The sequence below is a fragment of the Candoia aspera genome, chromosome 1 (genome assembly GCF_035149785.1).
Source record: "Candoia aspera isolate rCanAsp1 chromosome 1, rCanAsp1.hap2, whole genome shotgun sequence".
NCBI lineage: Eukaryota > Metazoa > Chordata > Lepidosauria > Squamata > Boidae > Candoia > Candoia aspera.
This window is the reverse complement of record NC_086153.1, coordinates 233,564,147-233,587,225: the sequence shown is the minus strand read 5'-3', so window position 1 is coordinate 233,587,225 and position 23,079 is coordinate 233,564,147. Positions and strand designations below refer to the sequence as shown.

Sequence of the window (23,079 nt, the reverse complement as noted above, 5' to 3'; positions counted from 1 at the left end):
TCTGCATTTGCAAGATAAAAAAGCAGCTGGATGGTTTGATCTCCTGTCCAGCTTGACTTGGGAATAGACATTTTGGAGAGAGATTGAACTCAGTTGTGCACAAATACTCTGGTCAAAGATCTCCAATAGTGGAGTCCAATTGATTTATAATTATATAGCAGTGTTCTCAGTCTTCAGCTGAAACATGCACATTACAAGGATGTATCAATATAATAATTATCATGATGCCCTTATATATCAGATAATCAATTTCAGGCAGGCCACTCAATATATTTTTCTTTGGGCTGGTTTTTATCCATGCCAGCCTTAAACAGTTTTCTATCACTGGAATTAGGGAGAATTTTTTTTTCCACACAGGCTAATTAAACTCTAGGTGGTGATAGTGGTGATGCTTTTAAATTACGTATTTATCAAAAAAGAAAGCTCAGGGTGGTTTGCAAAAAAAAAAAATCTAAAATAAAGATAGAGTAAAAATATAATATGATAAAATGCAGCATTAAAACAATTTGGTAAGTTCAAGAAGAGTCAATGAAAATATAGAACAGGGAAGTAGTGTCCAAAATATGACTTTAAGAGGCCAAGGAAAATAAAATGGGTCTGCCTGCTACTGAAAGAACATTATAGAAAGTGCCAGACAGGGATCTTCAAGAACTATGAAACAAATTCGTTTATTCATTTTCGTTTCTCTTGCCCAATAAAGATATATAGAGATATATAGAGCTATAGATATATAATTCCACAGTGTTTTCACTTCCTAAACAATCAGCTCAACATCTAGAAACAATCTGAGAAAAGCCTATAATCATTAAGGCTGCAATTTTGAGAATTCCAGCTGAGCAGCCTGGGCAACTCTTTCCCTCCAATTAATGAGGAAGTGCAACAACAAAAAAAAACCACATGGGTCCCTCCCCATTCTTGCTTCCTTCCATGGTTGTCTTGGGAGGCATTATTTAAAAGGCTCAGCTATATGAATTAATGGCAGAATGGTCCTCTGCTCTATTTTGGGACTCCAGAGAAATGATGGAATGGCCCTACAGAGGCTTTGCAGCTGTGCGGGAGGTAAAGCCTGGGAGATAGACAATAAGAATCTGCCTATCTTGCCTAAGCATCTCAAATTGCAAAACAGAAGTGAAGGGGCCAAAGCCTGTGTACAAAGTGCCTCTAGGTTTCTCTTCATTCACATGCTTCCTGATCTATAGCTGAATTTCATTTGATCTCTGGAGGATTGTGGTCCTCTCTGCACAGCATCATTTGCTTATTGATTGAAAAAAGCTTCCACTAAACAAGAACAAGCTGCTTAGTCCAATTGATGTTTCTTCTCAAGAAGCTACAGATTTTTAGTACTCTCACTCCCCTAGCCAAATATCAGAAAAGCCAATGCCTTTAATTTTGTGTTTTAAAATATTGGTTTCCTTGTATTCCAATGCTAATGCATTTATTAACCACCGCCATTTCCTGGCCCAAGAGACACTGCAGTAATAAGGCCTTGCTGTCTGAAGTTAGCAGGCAAAATATTCATTGTGACAAAGATCACAGCTGTACCTTTTAAAAACAGTTCTATATTTTACAAACTTAGAACAAAGATAAATCCTCATTTGAGTCAACACATGCAGGCAGAGATTTTTGGCAACAATATGGAAATTATTTGCCATTGCCACTGTCAGGGGTGTTCCTTCAACTCTCCAGGCTAGCCAACAGCTCTGGGATTCCCTAAAATCCCCCATCTAAGAACTAACTGGACCCAAGTGCTGCTCCCTGGTGAACCCGGACGGAATAGACCAACAATCGAAGTTTGAAATCCAAAGTGCCCCTGCACCCAGCCCTGAAAATAGCACGCCAGTTACAAGATCTGTGGTATGAATGGCAAACAACTTCTTCAGTATAAACAGAAAACTCAAAAATTAACCAATGCATTCATTCACAATGGATTCACAAATGTCACAAATGAATCTCAAGCAGCACCACAGACTCCCATGCTTGTGTGATTTTTTTTCTCTTGAAAAAAACTGATCCTAAACTTTGGCTAATCTCTCGTTTTTCTCTTTAGAAAGCTGGTTATTTGTAATAACAACTGCCTTCGCTAAATTTAGCAAGGAAATTGCCAGTTCCCAGGAACAGAATAATCTTTATAATAATTTAATGAACGTTATCTGGAAAACTGATACTTAAACACCAGCCAAAGCACGGATCTCCGCTAATGCTAATGACTGAAACACTTAATCTTGTTATCAGATATAGAAGCAGGCAGGCACACTTCTGATCTTGCTCTGTTCAGCACCTATCAAACTTGTATAGATAATGCAGCTTAGGAGGGCATTAGGCCATTTAACTATTGGCCAGTTTCGGACCTGAATATATATATATATTGTTCATTGTATTATATGGTGGTATTAGTCAGTAAATAGTTCCAGCTAGACAGGCAAATTGAATCTCCCTGCAATTTCTCCTTCCTTGCCATTGTAAATCTCTGTGCTAATTTTTATGCAGATGCAGAACACATGGGGAAAGAGTAATAAGAGTCATAAAATGTTAGAGCTTTTTTTCCCCTCTTCACTGTTACATGTTTCCTCTTAGCTGAGCAAGGTTCGTTTTCTAAATTTTGCATTTTACAATAAATCTTGCCAACTGGCTTACTTGGGAAAGATGGTACAATAGTAGAATGGGATCAGCAAACGAACTGCTGTTGTGAATGTGTCACACCCCACCTGCAAGATTTGCAACTGAAGAATGACATTGTTATGTGAATGTGGTTGTCGCCCTTGTAGGTGGAAATAACTGCATGGTGGCTGGCAAAAAAAAAACTGTTTAAAGAACAGGGTTTAAGTTATTGATAGCAGATGTTTCCTTGATCTTCACAGCTTTTGCTGAGGTCAGCGAACACTTGCTAGGCTTTATTATAAAGCCAAGGAATACAGATGTAGTGAGCGGTTTGCTAAGCAAGGCTTTTCAGGGGAATACAGATGCTGCTGGGATTTGCCTTTGTATTTCCATTTGCATTCTTTCCCCTCTGCATTTACAACATATGCCCCCACCCCAGATGTGGTTGCCTCCAAGACCCATCTTTCCTAATCAACATAGCCAAATATGAGAAGATAGGAAGTTCAGACTAACAGCCTTTGTAAAGCCATATATTGCCCATTCCAACTGAGAAGATGTCATATTTGAAAGCCCTGTGGTGTAAGTATATAAGGGAATATATGGGGAGAAGGATTCAAGTCCTGCAAGGTGTTTTCAAGCACCAAAAATGTCATCCTCCATTGTCTTCCTGTAGGCTGTATCACATGATATTTCTGAAATTTCTGAAATGAATTTTTTTCATTTAAGAAAAATACACTCTGTTCCATGTGTTAGTAGATGAAGTTTTTAGTAATTGAGAAAAGAAACAGGAAATGAGAGAAAATGTGAATTTTACATGATTTACATGACATGGCTTATATTCACATATAATGAGCAGAGAACTTCCTATCTCTGCTGCCAAACCTTTTCAGCCTTCACAAGTGAAGGTTCCCAGGAAAGCTGGTTCTGATGCATACTTCTCAAAGGTCATTTTGGCAGAAATAAAGGAATGACTCTTGAGAATTCCAGAGTCAGTGGGAAATCTAATCACATGCCTAAGTATTGTCTTCCTTTAGGCAATTTTCATGCAGGATCAAGCAGTAACTGCTTAGAAATCTGTTTTCTTTTAATTTGGGTAGCCTGCTTTTCAACTTGGCTAACCACGGTTTACACCTTTTATTTAACAAGAGTCTTAAGATAATAAATTAATTAATTAAAAACAGCAATTAAAATTTAAACCAGCCTTTCTCAACCTTTTGACCCTGGATAATTAACAGTGTTCTGAAATTAAAAATAAAGAATGAAACTTACCTCTTTAATGTGAAGTTGCCTGAAACTGAAATAATTTTTTAAATAAATCATGATCTCCCAGGGAACCCTTAGTGACCTCTCACGGAACTCTAGGGTTCCATGGAACCCTAGTTGGGAAACCCTGGTTTAAAGGTTTAAAACACAAGGCAGGTTAAACAATAAATCCATGGAATAAAGCCATTCAGTAGAGAAGCCTTCAGGATCCATCAACAAATGCTGACTCAATTTCCAACGTATTTTTTAAAATTAACCTACCATCTAAAAATTTACTGATGAAAGTTTTTTAAGGATTGAATTACATAGTAAGGTTCTGCCAGCAAAATCATTTTTTCCAGTTACTGCACAGTTCAGTGTTGAAAACTGAATATACCTAGAAGATCCAGCATTGCACATCTTAAAAGTTGGTCTAGATTCCTAGTCATTTTATGCTGGGATCCTCTTAAACATGATTTTTAACACTGCATTACTACCCATAATATCTACACAGAATTAGTTCAGATCAGCCATACTAATAGAAATATATAATGTGGCATTAATTTTCAAGCATTAATAATACCATTTCCATCTGGAACAGGAACATCCTCTGGCTTTGGAGTTGGTAAGAACAGTAGAATAAACCTTGCACAGGGAAATAAGACTGGTCCCAAGTGTTAGCAGATGCAGGGTAAAATACTTTTTGGCCTGGATGGTAAGCAGTAAGTAGCAAAACTCTTAGTGATAGCAGAATGAGATGACTGCATAGAAGGGTTAAATTATCAAACCAAACACTATAATTACAGAGATCTATAAAAGCAGAATCATAGATCTGTACTCTATACATTTTATGTAGCAGACTCCATCTGAAAATCCATGCTGTGCTGAATGTGATTAATCCCTATACTCTCTCCATGTGTTGCTCAATCAATGCAGAATTTTAGATGCCCTTGGTGATGAATCCATTAGGCACAACCAAAGGTGCATTCATTAATACAAATTCTTATAGAAGAAACCTCTCTTTTGGGGGACCCTGGGTGAAAAACTGGTATCTTTTCCAGTCCCTGTGCTGAAGTATATGAACAAAAAGCTAAGAATAGATCACAGTGTGTCATGCCAGCAGTGTTTGTACAATAAAACTACATTTCATAAAACCATTGTTTTCAGAGAGGATAACCTTTGGAGCAAAGGTCTGCATGATCAGACAGCTTCTTTCTCCCAGTTTCCCAATCCACCAATTCTACAGAGCAAATTTTGTGGTTGTGAACGGGGACTGATTTTTTTTTCAGTGTGAGAGCGTGTTTCTATATACCTCAACCTCTATCCCATCAATCCAATGCCTTCCCAATGTGATGGACCATAATTAAAATGGTTGCTGAAAATTATGACTATTGAAGTCTAAGACATCTAAATAAGTCTGCTTAGAAAAGGCTGATCTATTCTCTATAAATATTTTTGTATTACTATTATGAAAATGGCCATAATTGGAATGAATAAAATGAAGCTAAAGGTTATGTCATGTCTGCAAGGAAGAGATGGCTTTAGGCCAAGCCAGTCCTTGGGTTCCTGAGGGAAGTTGATGTTAGGAATGAAGTAAATCAAGATATAATCTAAGAGCCAGAGCACACATTACAGTCAGTTCAGTGATACTGCCAAAACTGTTTCCATGTGCTAGCTACCATCTGTGCAACGTTGGTCTTTGTGTTTTGGCCAATATGGGAACAGAATGCTGGATTAAGTAGGTTTTGGTTCAATCCTGTCCTACTCTCCTCTAAAATCTATTCAAAGTGATAAAAACCAAAATGATTGTGAAGAGTTTCAGAAGGTTCTCTGTCAGCTGGGTGTATGGTTAGCCAAATGGCAAATGCAATTCAGTTTAAGCTCATTGAAGCAAAACCCCATAGATTCACATATATACTGATAGGGTCTGAGCTCTCTGTAATCAGGAAAAAGAACTTGGGGTCATTAATAGTGGAAAGCTCAATGAAAATGTTAATTCAGTGCAGGGTGTCTATGAAAAAGATAGATTCCATGTTAGGAATCCTTAGGGAAGGCCTTGGAGATAAAAGTGCCAACATTGCAATGCCTCTATGGTATGCCCACATCTGGAATACTGTGTACTGTGTACATTTCTAATTACCACGTCTGTTAAAGGATATAATAAAGCAGATACTTAAGACTTAAGATTTGTTGAACCCTGACACACACACACACACAACCAGAAACACTTCCCATTTTGAAGGGTTTAGGGGCCAAAATGGCTAAATCTGTGGCACACATCTTCTCCTTTAAAATTGTCATGCTTTTCTTTAACACCCCTCTTTACTTAAAAGAGCACTCCTATCATTATTTGTTACAATTCCCACTGTTCCTCTAACAGTTCTCAGTTTGGAAGCAAGACAAGCTCCCCAAAATAAGGTCCTGGCTTCTACAAACTCAGGGGATGCAGAAGACATGCAGAGACACATACATTTGTGAATTAAAATAATTGTTAACAAAAAAAAATGTGACAGGACTTGTGGAATGACATATTTTTAACCACAGTTGTGGGAGAGTGAGGCACAGAGAGGCTAAGAGTCAGGGAGTCAATGACTCCCTTTGGCTATTATTGAAAGTGAGAGCAAGCACTCTAGCTTTTGTATCAGTTTGGATCCTAAAGTGCACAGAAAGCCCCTGAAGACAGAGCAAGCTGTCCATTAGATTTCTATGTGTGGATAGTTCATTGTAAGTATCCTGGAGGACAAGCGTAGAGTTAGGGTGTCTTTCCTATCTCCTGAACTGCATTCCCCTTGCTTTCTTCTATGCAAATGTAAGATGCAAAAGTATTTTATAGAACAGCCTGAGAAGGTCTCAGAAGCATGGGGAAGGTTATGAGAGGAATAAGGACAGCATAAAATGCATATAGGAATCTTTCGTTTTTTGATAGACGACTAACATTGGCAGAGACAGTCTTCTAGATATTATGAACTATCTCAGTCATCAAGCTGCAGACTCTTCTTATTATTTTCATTAATTTTTAAAATGGCTGCCAGACTGAATTCTCCTGAACAGAAAGTTCATATCTCATCAAACGTATGGTAAATCAGTCTGAGCATCAAAACAAAAATGTGATCCCAATCTTGCTTTAGCATTTCAAAAAATGGAAGTACCTCCAGCCATTTTGGGAATTGCCTGCTTCATCTCTGATTCAAACAAAGCTCCCTTCACAATTTCTAGGCGTTTTATGTCTTCCTATTGATTAACTGAAGAGAAATGAACCATTTAAAAAAGTTTTTACTGAAATTTTAGATAAACAGGTACTATTTGAGGAGTTTCTCCCTTTTTTTTCAAAAACAGCTACATAATCATTTCTGGGAAAAGTACACTGACATTTGCAAAAGTGGTTTCTCATTCTGAGGAGATGACACCTGCCAAACTTTGGGAAAGTACAAATTAAACTCCTTAGCCTGCCCTGGATGAGGGCTCAAGCTGTGTGATGGTAATGTTCAATGTTGAACATTGTAGAAAGTTATTCTTGGGTGAAACCCACAAAAAACATTTTTTTCTGCTTCAGCCAGCTCAGGATTTGGGACAGATCCAAATCTGATGTAAACCTCCATCCTTTTCCCCTTTTTGAAGTAGCCTGGAGTCAAGAGCTGCAGCACCTTTCTTATAAGATGGGAATCCATTGCAAACTTTTAGTGGAAGTCCTAAATATCCATTCTGAGCAGTGCAGTTGTGTGAAATTGGGCTGGAGAGAATTTGAGGCTAATTTTGGCAGCATTTTCCTGATGATGATGTGTGGTCTGGTTCATAATCTCAGCCTGTGCAAAATATTATTGATGTTACTGTGAATCTGTGCTCATAGTCCATGAAACTTTGTATTAAATAAAGCACATAACAGCAGCCTTATTAATCAAAACTAAATTTCCCAAATAGGCTTGTGTGGATCAGAGAGAGTAAGGAAGGGATGTAAAAGAACTGATGAAGAAAACATAACCCAAAGGAAAAGAATAGCCAATTTATAGCATAATGTGTCACTTACACAAGTACTTCAGCATTACTTCTAATTTCGTTGCCAAGATTACTTCTCTCAATATTGAAGTTTCCATGGAATTTCTTTATTTACAGAATAGACAGACCAATATGACAGACAGGCTTAGTCTTTGCTCAGGGTTTTATTTTAAGCTGGACACAAAATTTGAGCCAAAATGCAGCAAGATCCTGCTGATTACAAATCCCTGCTTCTTAGCTGATTCATATCCAAAACTGTATCATGATCTATTTATTAACCATCTTTGAAATTCAGATAAAGAGGAAAGAAAGATGATGGCCAGTTGTGATGTATTTGAATACAACATGGCATTTAGCCTGTCATAATGTTTTCCTTTTCTTGCTCCATGTCCTTTCACAGACAAGTTTATTTGGCCTCTGGTACACTGCAGCTCAGACAGCTTCAAATATTATCATGGAGTTCCTACCCAGAGCCTCTTTTAGTCTTCAGAATTGGCCAAACCATTCTGAATTCAGATATATGGAAGGTCTCACAAGTAGTGACAAACAGTGTAGCCTGGATGACAGAGAGCAGACACCTCAGACTTCATTGACATAACAACAACACTGAAACTGCCGTCATAGCACTGTTTTTGGATTGCACCACTATCTTCTGCATCCTGGGGTAATAATACAGCTCCTAGCCAACAAAGGCCAGAATGTTCTTGGGCAAAACAGAAATGCCTTGAGTTCTCTAGCAGAAATGAGTTTTAAAATCACATTGGACACAAATTCATAAGGCCTATATCAAGGTGAATACCTGTGTTCTCCAGCTGGGATTTCAGATGGCCAAAACACCCTTTACTGTGATTTGGATTTGGCCATGATAAGATTAAGCATATGCAAGGATCTGAGTAAGATTTTCCACTGCAAAAGATGGGGAAATATGGAATTCTAGCACAAAACCACTAAAACAATAAGTTGTAGTTGCAGCAGTTATTGGCAATTCACTGGACAAATTCCCACCAAGGCACCTCTTCTTCAGTGCCAGTCCACTTTTAAATCTGGCATTAGATAAATTCTCTGGTCAAGAATGCTTGCTGTTTATAGTACTGAACTGAGCATCATTCAATATCCATCAATCTGTAAAAAACACACACATAATATGAATGCATGAATAAATAAATAAATAAATAGGAGATAGTTTTGATTGTTTTGCATTGCTGTCTATAGCTATAGTATTCTTGTCCTCTGTCAGTCACTTGCAGTATCACTCATTGCTGTTGACTCCAGAGTAGTTTCAATAGCTACATTCCAATGACTTCACTTAATCTCCAGCTATCATTACTGATAATGCTATTATATCTGGTGGTTCTTAATAACTGTGGAGCATGCTACAATTCTGTAAAATGTACTAGTAACATGTGCAGTTATCTGTGCAACACAATTGTTTCAAACTGCCATCAGCAATCAGTTCTTTGATCTCTCAGAACAATTATCATTAACTAACAGGAACAAGTTCTTATATGTGGTTAACGTGTTGGATTAGGACCAGGAAGACCCAGGTTCAAATCCACTTTCACCTGTGGTAGCTCACTGGATCGCTTGGGCCAGTTACTCTTTCAGTCCAAATTACCTCATCAAATTATTGGGGAGAAAAAAAATGGGAAAGTGAATACCATAAACATCCCTTGAGCTCTGGAGGAAAGATGGGATATAAATCTAATAAGTGAAAGCAATAAATGAACCAATGACTCTGGAAATAGATCAAGTTTCTGATCTATGGAAAAGAAAGGTCAATGTAGCAAGATGCTTTTCTCTTGAAAATTTGCCTGTGTAGGCACAGTCTTACAACTCCCTTTTAATATATTCTTTTGTACCTTCTAACCTCTGTTAATTCTTGCCTCTGAATCTTGTCCAAGAAGCTTGAGAATTTAATATGTATTATAGGAACAGCAGTTACATATTAAAGTCTCTTTTTCATTGTAGTTTTACAATATTAGTGTTCTTTCTAGTTTCTTGTCTTATGCTTTGTTCTTTTTTCTCTTTCCTGTCTGTCTCTTTTATCTGCATCCTGCTCACTGAATCTGGGGCCTCTTCACTCCCCTGGATGGATCACCCCTGGACAGGGAAGGCCGTATGGTGGTGCTATCTCTTGTTTTGGGGCTCTCAGAACAGGACGACTTTGCCAATATACCTGATCTACAAACTACTGGGAACCAGCAGAACCAGAATTCTCAGGGGGACAAGAGGTATGAGTAGGAGACAGAGGCTTTCAGCCGCAGGAACCAGCAAGAGGAAAGAAAGCCTTCCATCGTAACCCAATGAAAGAATGGAAGGCTGGTTCTGGGAATAGAAATCCTTAGCTGATGAATATCTAAGCCAGTCTAGCACCATTCTGCTGGCACCCTTGTTCCCCTGCTGGTTGCTGAGTTTCTCTAGGAAAGCCACTGGAATCTCATGGCCATTTCTTTTCCAAGTATACATATACTATGTAATCCTACACATAAATCCTTGTACATTTCTCCAGCTCCATATAGTTACTTGTCCCATCCCGTGTAGCCCTGAAAATATGTATGAACATAGAGTATATGTCCCATTAGAAGCATTTCTCCCCAGAAACTGTAAATAATAGGAACATCTTATCTCCTGGGTTTAAGACTAGCCTTGAGACTGGTCATGTTTCATACAATGACTGCATGTACATTCAGAAGTAAAGTGGAATTATGTTTAACCTTGGCTGAGGACTAAACTTCAATTGAATGTCATAGGAATTGCTTCCAAATATATTTATAAGAATACATGGGATTGTATTCCTTGTCTTCCATGACAAACATATTACTAAAAAGGACTTGAGTTTACTTCATAAAATTAGTTCCAGGTGAGAAGGTTTGTCATGAAAATATAGAGAGGGCATAATGTTCAAATGTATAAATTTCTGAAAAAGAGTAATAGGTTTAAACAATAAAGATATATGGCTGATATTTACTGAGTTGCCTGTCAACAGTCATGGTTTCTTATTATCAGGATGAAATTTCTTGATCTTGTAAATGAAGTTAGATCTTAAGGGGACAGAAAGTTTCTCTCAGTCATAATGCTGGTGGAGAATTCTTCTTAGAAGTGCCCCACAACTAAGATACTCTGTTTACACAGATGTGGCAAAGAAAATGGGTTTTTAAAGATAGGCTCAGATACAGCTGGAGTAAACTATAGAGAAACTTAAACCATCTTCATAATGAATTACCATTGTAATGAAGCCCATTAGACACATAAATTCTAGCCCCAAGAGGCTATTTATACAAAACTGTGTCATAGTTAGAAGGACCTTTATGTGGCTCTTGGCTGACCTAATATAAGCCACCTACACAGTGCATCACTCAGTAAACATGTTGCTACTCCCTGTTAAGCTATACTGAGGTCTCTGTCATTAAATTCAGGGGGCCTCCAATAAAATTAAATAGTGTCTCATTCCTTGTTTTTCCTCTTCCATACCTTCCTTTCACTTGGCTAAAGGGATTTACTAAGGTCTAGTTGTTTAACTCATAGAAGGAGCTAAACAACAGGGAGTTCTAGAACTGCTAGCTAGAGGCAGAGCCCTCAACAGTTCCACATGTGTGTGAAATGGTGTGAAGGAGCAGATTTCACAAAATCGGTGAATTAATTTACTGGCATCATTCTCGCCTACCAGCTATTTTTAACGTGTTGAGGCTCTGCTTCACTAAATATTTTCCCACTTCCCATTTGATGGCCCAGGTACATGGTTCACACTTGCTTTTTCAACATATAATTTAAGTAGTAGCAGGTGAACAATGCCTCAAGCTATTGCAGTGCACTAGGAGAGGGAATACCCTGCATTGGCCCATGTCCATTCCATGATGCATCTCTATCTGAGAAGCTTCTAGACCACCCAGCCTCTTGAATCTTAACTTAATTGGAGTATCCTCTGTGGTGTAGCCTAGATTTAGTCATCAGAATGCTTACATGGGCAATAGCATTGCGTGCTGGTTCCTGCAGTACAAGACAAAAGTTGATAAGCAACAGCCAGTTAAGGATATTTTTCTGGAACTGGTTATGAACACCAGTTCCAGTTTTACAACATCAGCTTGTGAGAGACATTCTTTTTTAAGTTTAGAAGTCTTAATAATTCATTTAATTTGTGGAACCTTGTGCCAGCATTCATGGCAAGTCCCAAGCAGTCCAGCTATGTCTGGTTTAGAATGTATAGGCCTCCTTTTAAAACAAAATGTTCTCTCAGTTAGTATAATTTCACATTCAGAATCAATACATTAACTAAAAGAAGCATTATAGAATAATTTCAGTCATAGCAGTGAAATCACGTTAGTATTAAAGGCAAAGAAGAAAGTCCTGCATAAAACATAATGGAGAAAGTCTAGGCTGCATATTTTGGATTTTATAGGATTTCAGCTAACCTGTTTGAGTAGCTTTCAGAACTTTGATACCAGTGGCAGAGAAATGGGTTGGGCTTAATAGTTTGCTAACTTAAAAAGGCATTGGTTTTCATTAGTCTCAAGGTGCTTTCAGACATAATGAGAGGCAATATGGTAGCTACTTGAAAGTTTCCCCAACAACTCCTAAAATTACATGAACAGATCCTCATAATATGTTAAATGCATAATCACATTTGTGTATTTTTGTATTTATAAAACAAAAGAAGCAAAACAAAGCCACTGCAGTTGGCCCTGATCTGATCAGGACAGTGGGGAGAAGGTTTCATCCTCTCCAACCTTTCTCTCCTTTTCTGATGAAAAGTCTTCCTTTCAGCAATCTGAAGGGAAGCTGATACTCATGTTCATAACAGTGTTCCTCTTAGACAAACAGCAATTTCAGAAAGCCAGTTTTCCTTTAGGAAAAAAGGGGGTAGATTTAAGACCCTTCTATTCACAGTGTAATCAATCAGGTATCCCTGTGAATCCAGATTTTAAAATAATATTTATTCATTTTTTAAAAATTAAATTTTATTGATGAAATGACCTAGTAGTAGCTTCAGCATACACCCATTTAATGATTTCTTTTTTTATTATTATTATTTATGCAAACGTTCAATAACAGTAAAAATCAGCAAGGACCACATAATAAAGCAAAATGTACAAAACCACAATGCAAAATAACAGCACAGATACACACCCACTGAATGATTTCTATATCATTGTACAAATTGAAAACTGGGCTATAAATGGCTCATAAATAAATAAATAAATCTACCTTATCTTGCCATAATTATGGGTCAAGTGTTTAGAAATATTCCACTAATCACTTATATAATTGTTTCACTATATTCTAGAGTTTACACTTCGTATATCATATGAATTGATCTTTAGCAGGAACAGGAATATCTGTAAGGTTACCAGGCCGGTAGTCTTTTCATAAAAGCGTTCTAGATAGACCTGGCTAGGATCTTGCACAATCTATATATAAAAAAAGTAGAGATGACGTTTTCAGTTTCATCTGGAAAATATTCACATTGTCTGTCAGATTAGAAATGCAGATGTCATCAGAGCAAACATCTACTTCTGGAAATTCTGGAATAGGTCAGGACAGGCAGGGGAAGATACAGCGTTTTTGTAATTTTGACCCAAGAGTGGATCAGAAGCCACACTCTGCCATATCTCAGGAGCTGAGTATCCCTAGCTTCAGAGTATTCCCAATATTTGATGCAATCAGTTACCGGTATCAGAAATCATCTGGTTACTCCTTTTTTTGGCCTTGCTTTCCTGTGAGTTTTTTTTCATACTCAACTAAGATATGCAGTAAAGCTGCTGGCCATGTGTTGCTCTGGCCCACAACTTCCTGAGAATACCCTCAGCAATGACCAAAATTAGGCCAGGCTGATTACATCATTCCTCTACCCATCTTCCCCTTCCCTCCAGATACTGATATGTGGAAGAGGTTGATGTAATTTGTCCAGAAAATTGCAACCCTCTGCGATGGAGCCCTTGTGGTCTGGACAAGTATTACCAGCCATGATAATATCTGAATTGGATGCCGGTCTCAAGCCCTCTATTCTCCCTCCTTCCTGCCTGTTTAGTAGAAACTTGTCTCTACTTGTTTCCTTTCCAGCTGTGTTCAGTTTGTTCTTTGCTTTTACACACACACCGTGCTGCTTTCACTCCTCTGTGCTCTTTGTCCCTGCCCCTCCCCTCTCTTTTGTGCCTTGCACCCCTTCCTCTTCTCTGTCTGCTTGGCCCTTGGAATGCTGATCCTGTGCAATGGTTGCAACAGGCCTTGTGATGCGGTCCTGGGGATGCCTGCTGGGAGGGTTCTGGTTGCATTCCAGTCACATCTGACCTCAGCCTCTCTCCACTGATCTTGTTTGCAGTGATCCTATGAGCTTCTCATGTCCTGTATACCACCCCACCGCCTATAATATCTCCTCCTGGCACTTTCTCTTTTTCTTTTTAGTCTTTCTACTGTTGCTGCCTGATCTTTCCTCCATTGTCAGCTTTGGCAACTCCAGTCCAGTGCCTTGTCCTGTGGGTGTGCTGTTTCTCCCTTACTAATGTTTGTGTGTGTGTGTGTGCGTGTGTGCGTGTGTGCGTGTGCTTCTCTCTCTTACCCACTTCTTTCACCCTATTTCTGTTCTGTCAGGAGGCACCATGCAGATCCTGTGATAGAAGACATTCTTCCTTTCTAGTCTTTCTGTGTCTCTGCTTTTCCTGTGACTCTGCAGCATTCATGAACTCCCAGACAGCTTTGCAGCTGATTCAGTACAGTGGGGTGGCAAAAATAACTTTGGATTTGTCATAATTTCTGACAACTGATTTCACACATATACTTACACTTTCTCTGTATTGCACACATACACACACGCATGTGCACACTTATTTTTAACCTTTTTTTTTCTTCAGCTATTTCAGTCTCTTTTATCTGTGTGTGCATGTGCTAGTCTCTATTCCAGGTACACACCAGCAGCATGTCTAGTTCTTTGCATGTGTCCAGTCTGTCTCAAAGAATAACCTTTCTGTCTGAAAATTCCTGCTGCTTGGTCTGTCCTTCTGCATATGTCTAACAAGCTTGAACCTGCCCCTGTATGTTATTTGTTTATTGCTCTATTTCTTGATTGCAGTATTTTTGATTCTGTAGGAATGAGTGTGTGTGTGTGGGGGGGTATATCTGCATGTTTGGATACCTGGAGATGTGCATGTGATAAGCCATGGCAACAGTTCATAGGCGCATCTGACACCTTATATTACATCAAAAGGGATTTATATCTCATCACTGTCTTGGGGGGTTTCTCCCTTAGTCAGCATCTGTCTGATATTATTTGTATGTCACTGAACAGTTTGTCTATGTATGTTTCTTCAGTTCTTTTATGTATCTAATTGACAACTTCAGTGAGTCTCTGAACAGATCTAAGCCTGGTGTTGCATACCCCATTGGGTGGTTGAAAACAAGAGACTTCAGGCTTACCACTCTTCAAGCCCTTCTCTGTGCTGGGAGGCCTGCTCTTTTTGGAACTCCTTCCATAGCACAGGAGGGGAGCCCTCAGCATGTATGCTTACAGCTAGGACTATCGTTCAGGGATAGAGGTTATTTTTGCATGCATGGCCTATGTACTGGAACATGCCAGTAGCAAGTGGTGGGAAAGGCTCTGCCTGAAACTGCAGAGAGCTGCAGCACATCAGAGCAAATGGGCTTAGATGGAAAAATAACCCCATCATCCTTGACACAGCTTCATACATTCTGAAAATTATTTGAAGAATTCTGCAATGAATGGACATCAGTCACAGACAGAACCTACCACCCCTGTGCCAGTCTTGGGTACATCCAGCCCTGTGGGTACTTATTTCTTGACTGTGCAAATGCTTTTAGAGCTTTTTACATGTTAGATTAATAAAGGTCATTCCTTTTTATAACTCTCCTTCTGATATTTTTAATTACCACCGTGACTACAAAAATTGAAAGTGTCTAAAGTCATTCCTAGTTCCTCCCAGCACCAGTCACTGAACCTTATGATGAGTGAGCATTTATGCCTTGGCTAACATTCAGGCCCCAGTTTCCATGCCACTATAGGAATAAACTTGCCGTGCCTCTGGCAACCAGCAATAGGGGTATTTCTTTAACATTTTGTTCCTCCCAATAGTAGGAGGCTAGAGGGGAAAAAAAGCTACCACTATTCTGTGTTGCACTTTCCCTGTCTCTAGGAAGAGTATAGAGCATCACAAATGGTACAGAGTAATAACTGTGGATAATGGGAGTGCTATAAATATTTTAAAAATATAAAACTCTTCCATAAAATTCACACAAGGGGCCTTGAAAGAATAGGTTTCTGGCCAAGTAGCACATACTGCAGACCGCACGTCCCTTCACATGAAAATTTAACACTTAAAATAAAGGACATCTACCCTAGGTTTGTTCAGAGTTCAGTCTTTTCCTCACACTCAGAAAAATTGGAGGGGATTTTGAAGGGGGCATGTTTTCTAGCTTTCTGCCTCTAAACATAAAATGTATTTAAACTGGAGGTGAATCTTTTTTATTTAACTGGGCACTAAATACTGCATTTGTTCTTCAATTTGTCCTGAAAGGTGTTGCATAAATTCTCTTCCATGTCTTTGTATATCACCGTGTGGATCTTGATATGTCTTCGTTGTACGTGCAGCATCTGGAAATTGTAACCCGCTTTCTCATTCTGCATCCATTGCCCCAAATAGTTTTTCAGACAATGAGATATTTATGTTTCTCCCCCTATAGATGCTCTTTTCACATTCTACTGCCCACCAGTTCCTCTTTTTTCCTGGCTTTTATGCCAGATGTAATAATATGCCACCCTGACTTCCTGAAAATGTTAGATTCTTGCAAGTGTGCTAAGACTGTCAGAAGGAGATGACCACTGATTAAAACAAAAGCCAATGAAAAAGCATACATCATGTTTGAATCTCCTGATAGGAAGCAGAGCACAACAGAGAAGGAGGCTAGGTTTTTAACAACCTTTGGTGAATCTGTAATTCAGACTGGGTGTGTTGGACATATGGAATAAGTCATGCTATATGGAGAGCCACATTGAATGTTTTACTAACAGGTGAAATAAGCTCTTGTCTATACCATAGATGTTGCTTCTCAGCTAGACTGGGAGTCCATAGCTATGCTGTTGTGGAGACACAAAGGAAGCCAGGGATCACCAAGATGCTTTTGGTTAGCAGTTTCCCTCTCTACTGCAATAGAAGTAATCTGGAAGGTGGTTGCTATATATGCTACCACTGATACGGCGCTGCATGGCATGATCAGTGGATGATAAGATAATGCTGCAACAGCTTGATTCATCTGGCAAAAAGCAGGCTGCAGTGGAGTGATTTAACTCAAGTTGTGTCATGTTTTGGACCACAGATATGATCTGTCACAGACAATCTATCCTAGCTTTTTGACTCTGCTCTTTTTCTAAGGCCCTGTGAGACATCCCTTTGTCACCCAGCACTCAGATTCCCTAGGTGCTCTGAGTACACTGGCTGAGAAACCATCTGGCTGTACGTCATCTCAAAAATTGCCTGTCAAGGAAAGTAAACAAAAGCATTTGCCTCTTTGAAAGAGGGAATGTTTGTGTTTGGAGAAGGTTAATGGCCTGTGAGGTAGAAAGGGAACTGGCAGCAAGCTCCACAGCAAACCCAGCCTGCATTCACTATCTGGCTCAGTCTCATATAAATAATGGGAGCCAATGTGGCATAGTGGTTAAAGTATTGGACTGGCATCAGGGAGACCCAGATTCAAGTTCACCAGGGAACCTCACAAGTTGACTTTGGGCCAGCACTCTCCTTCAGCCTAAAATCTATCAGGGTTTCTGTTGTGGGGACAAACTGAAGGGAAATTGCCATGTCAGCTGCCTTGAGCTTCTGGAGAAAAAGCAGAATAGAAATCTGAAGAAGGTAGTGTTGTTGTTGCCTCCTCAATATTAACCATTACCAGGAGAAATTGAGCAATATCACTCAGTAGGATATATCAGTAGAAGATGGGCCACAAACAGAAGGGATCAGGTAAATTCAAAACCATATGCCAGGCTTTTAAACGGTAACTCTGCATTATTTTTGTTACTTTTCTAATTTTGAATGGATCTGCCACAATATATACTCTTTCTCCCTATTACAAATATTATGTTTTTATTATATTTGAAGCATATGCAAAGGTTTCTCTTCTCACACAGATTACCCTCTGGAGGGAAAGTTGTGAACACAACACCGGTGCCAGGACAGACCCAGCATGAGGAGATGGATCACAAAACAGAGCCCCGTTCATCTGTCTCAGACCTTGTAAATTCCCTTACTAGTGAGATGCTGATGGTAAGTGCTGATAGTTTTCCTCTGGTTTTACAATCTATGTTTATGCATGGTTTGGAGAAGGAAATGCCTCTGTGTCCACATTCCTTTACCTCTTTTCTTCCATGGATGCATTCTCTCTCTCTCCCTCTCTCTCTCTCTCACACACACATACATACCTAAATGGTGCCTGTTACCATCAAATTAAACATGATGTATTTTCAAAATTTGAAAAAAAAGCCAGAATATTTCAAGATCACCAAATCTTGTGAGATTTCAGTGAGCTCATATGAAATCTTATGAAATTTTGCAATTCATGCAAGACTTAACTATATAAACTCACACTCAGATTACCAAAATCTTGTGAGATTTAGCATCCCAACAACATTTGGAGCAACTTTGCAGGGGTTGGTCATCATGCAAGGTAGAACAACATTGTCATGGACCTGAAAAGGTGGTCAGACTTTTTAAATACTGACACCCCCAAAACAATAGCTGTGGAGTCTCCCATGAAAATAACTACATAAACGGTCTATAGTGGTCAGTCCTAAATTCATCTTTGAGAATCTGGCTCTTTCTCTGTATCCATGTGAGCATCTTTATTCCTTGTCTTCATGTCCTCATTGAGCCTTTCTCCATTGTACGTACCCACGACACAGACATCCCCATCCTCTTTCCTGCTGTATCCTCATTTCATCTAAGGAATCCTTAACTCACCCTCAGCTGCTCTATTGTTAAAGGAACATCCCCCTCTTAGGCAGCCAACAGCCTTGGCACTTTACTGCGGGTCGCTCAAATGCACTTCAATGACCATTCTATTGGGGGGGGGGGTTCCCCTCCATATTATTACATTGTGTAGCAAGATTGCAAAAATAAACAGAATATGACAATACAAAAGGTAAGCAGTGAAACAACACCATAAAGAATTAATGAGCTACCAAAAAAAAGCCTAAAAAGAAAAAAAGAATAGAAAAAAGAAAGAACCCCAAAATTAAAGAACCTACAGAAAAAAATTTAAAATCCAATACTAAACATCTAAAATATATACTAAACACGAAGCAATCACTGGCCATTCTATTGGTGGCACAGTGAGGTGATCCTATTCATCCTAGCACTTATGGGCAACTTTACACTGATGAGGCCATGCCCCTTCCTTTCCCAATATTGGTTACTGTCCTCTGGGGCTATTCTGATTTGGGCAGTGGGAAAGAACAGTTCTTTCAAACAGAGCTCTCCCCTTTTACTAGGTCTCCAAGGCAATCCTTGGATCAGCCAAAATAGTAGTTGATCAACAGTAGCACTGGGGGGCTGTGTAGTGAAATGAGAGGGTGTGGGAGAGAGGGTTCTTTTCCTGCCAGTTCATGGTGCAACCTCCCATAACCACATCTTCCATGATGAAGAGATTATGTTTATACACACAAATCATCACCTTTCATGATGAAGAGATTATATTTACACACATACCCACCCCCATGTGCTTGTCAGCTATTCTTCAGGCTGCTTTTGAACATGGGTTCAAAAAACTCTCTTCTAGAGAGTCAACTGAGTGAGGGTATGCAAGCTGACTTTCCCTCCTGCTTCACTGTTGCAACTCCACCACCACCAAGGCTGATCAACTGCTAAGGGTTTGGCATTCTGTTTTAAAATAGCTTGATTTAACAGGTGAGAGTTACACAGGCATGCAGTGGAAGAGGCCCCTTCCCTTTCCTGTGCCCAGACTCCCCCCCCACCCCACGTATCACCTGTCACCTGTTAGTTGGAATACTTTTGAACACTGACTTAATACTTGGCAAACTTGTGTTTATAAGTAACCCCACTAACAGGCACAAGCAGATGAGGGTTGCGCCCTGCCATGGTGTAGCAAGATAGTTCCCTTCCACTTTTCCATGCAGGCTCCTGGGTTACCTGTCACCAATCTGGCTTGAATTTTGATGGATGGCTAAATCCACCAGTCTAGCCATCTGTGAAAACTTATCTCCTCCCCAGTCTCATCCCATACTGAGGAGAGTGTTTGGTGGAATTTTTCCCACCAGCAAGTGGTGTTTAGCGGGAGGGAAGGGAAACAAAGCCAGGAGAATCTGCCAGCCCCTTTCCTTAACATGTCCTGTACACAATGAATGAAAACACCACCATTGCCAGTCACAAGCCTAGAGCAAGATAGGGATTGGCTACGGGGGGTGGGGGCAGGGGGGCAGGATTTTTTATGCAGCTGATATAATTTTCTGCTGGCTCAGAGATGGGTGAATAACATTTTAAATGAGCCATGAGGAAGAGCCCATTAGCTTGGTCCTGTTTGCTAGGAATTGATTAACAAGCTAGTCTAAACAGAGCACAGCAGGCAAAGAACTGGCTTCTGGAGCCATTACATGACACACCCAATGATTTAATGGAGCTGCTGGAAGAGGAAAGGGAGCCCAAGGCAAGAAACTGCGACCCGTGTCTCATGATTGACTTATGTCACTTCTTCTTAATAAATCTTAATAAATAAAAACAGGATGCAAGAGAGATACCTATGGCCTATGGCAAGTTTAAACAAAGTAGTTTATCCGCATGGTGATTGTAATATGTTAAACAATATATTAATAGGTTACTAACCTGCCTTAAATATCTTTCATTGATCATGTTAACCCTTTGGAGATATAGCTCTCGCTCAATGATCAGGAGCTGGAAAAAAGGTGCTATTATTGTATTGTTTTATCTCTTCCTGCTGATAGCGTTTTGTTAGGCTAAAAATGGAAGAGCCGATACTGTGTTTGGTTTGTAGTTAAGGAAAAAAGCTAACGGAGCAGTTCTGTACTGGCTTTATAACAGCTAAGGGGATTACAGAATTTGGCAGAAGTCCTGCCTCTCCTAGTGGAACCTGAAGAACATCAGTAGCACAGAAGGTACAGGTAGTCCTCACTTAACAACCATTTTTAGTGATAGTTCAGACTTATAACAGTGTTGAAAAAAACAACTTATGACCAGTTCTCACGCTTACAACCATTGCAGCATCCCTGAGGTCACGTGATCACAATTTGGGCGCTTGGCAACCTGTTTGCATTTATGACCATTGCAGCATCCTGTGGTCACATGATCACCATTTTCAACCTTCCCAGCCAGCTTCTGGCGAGCAAAATCAATGGGGAATGGCATGATTCATTTAACAACTACATGGTTTGCTTAGTGCCTGCAGTGATTCACTTAATGACTGCCACAAAAAAGGTTGTAAAATTGGGTCAGATTTGCTTAATGACCACTTCGCTTAGCAACTGAAATTCTGGTCCCAATTGTGGTTGTTAAGCGAGGACTACCTGTACACTGTCAGATCATTGCAGAGCAGCCTTCACCAACTTGGTGTCCTTCTGGGAAATAAAAAATTATGGGAGTTGTAGTCCTACACATCTTGGAGATAGCAGCCCCAAACTCACAATCTGAATACAGGGATATATGCTTGAGGCTTGCATTTCGCATCCTTAGTTCACTGTTTCCTATCTTGCAAGGGTGGCATGTCAGCATGGCCACCAACACCATTCCTCGCTGTTGGGCTTTGCTATGAACGTAGAGCTGGTTTCTTCTTCCTTCCTGGTCTAAGCAGGCAGGACAGGATGTATTTTGCTAGCATAGCCACTGATGTAGCAGCAGCACATTTATTTATTGATTTGTGAATTTATACCCAAAATTCCAATATTCAAAGTGGCTTACAGCATTTAAAAAATACAGTGTAACAGAATTAATGCAATTAAAATCAGTCATTGAAATAATTAACTAAAAAGCTTTTTAAATTATTTTTATTTATTTTCTGTACTGCCTTTATTATTTTTATAAATAACTCAAGGTGGCGAACATACCTAATTCTCCTTCCTCCTCCTCTTTTCCCCACAACAGCCACCCTGTGAGGTGAGTCGGGCTGAGAGGGAGTGACTGGCCCAAGGTCACCCAGCCGGCTTTCATGCCTAAGGTGGGACTAGAACTCTCAGTCTCCTGGTTTCTAGCCTGTTGCCCTAACCACAAGGCAAACTTGATGGTGTTTTTAACATCTTCTTAAACACTGGGAGAGGAGGTGGCCAATGCACCTCCTTATGAAGGGCATTTCATAGTCTGGGAGCCACATAGCCTAAGCATGGGAGTTGTGGTATTCTTTCCCACCTACGTATGCAATTATTCAGCACAGGGACATTTGATAGAGGTTTATATGCTATGGAGAAAGTGGAAAGTTAGTAACTGCCAGGAGACACAAAAAAACAAAAAACCCAAGTTCACATAGTATTTGATTTATGGATTTCTCTATCAAAAAATGTGACAACGTTTTAAAAGGACTTTAGGCAAATGCTTGGAGGGCAAGGCTGTCAGTGGTTACTGAGATTCCTATATACTACCTCCAGAGTCAGAGGTAACATGCCTCTGGAGACTACCAACAATTGGTTTTTCAATTTCCTGGAGATGTCTCTTCAGGTATTATAGAAAATAAGATAGTTTGCTAGGGTTCAGTATATTTTTTCTTAGTTCTTAATGAGATCCTTCTCTCTAGAGGGGCTGACATCGTGATCAAATCAGAAAATGCCATTGATCCATATTTTCTTCATTATGGGGAGATCCTGATGATGAGACTTCCATGCAAACACTTTAAATCTGGCACATTTATAACAACTATATCACTTATAAGCTGATTAACATGCCATTTCCTTAATTATGCCATTCCTGTAACATGAATCAAAGGGGTACGTAGGTGTCAATTACACATGGGGGGCATGCAAGCTGAACAGACCAAGCTATGAATCATGATGTGAGAATGTTACATGTGTGGTCTGAGATTGGAAATGTGACCTTACCTAATATAGCACATTTCTAACATAAAGCTGATCTACACATTCAGAATGATCACATGCCATTCATTTACTTTGTGTTTGTGAGTGATCTCACCAATGATCAAGCAGAGTGAATAGGACATTCATATCATCCCTGTTGCAATATTCTTCAGTGAAGTCAGTTCACACATTCATCTGCAAATCAGCTTGTTTAGTTA

The 23,079-nt window shown here is 39.5% G+C and overlaps 1 protein-coding gene across 3 annotated transcripts in view; it reads left to right on the top strand.

The window, feature by feature from the left end:
* Positions 1-23,079, top strand: part of SYT7 (synaptotagmin 7) — a 246,870-nt gene that overhangs the window by 188,236 nt on the left and 35,555 nt on the right. For 2 of the 3 annotated variants that reach the window (XM_063289191.1, XM_063289189.1), the window contains 2 exons: positions 9,942-10,064; positions 17,963-18,098. In XM_063289191.1, coding sequence (XP_063145261.1) covers positions 9,942-10,064; positions 17,963-18,098 — 259 coding nt within the window. The remainder of the gene's footprint in view (positions 1-9,941; positions 10,065-17,962; positions 18,099-23,079) is intronic. The other variant, XM_063289190.1, reaches the window with a different exon arrangement.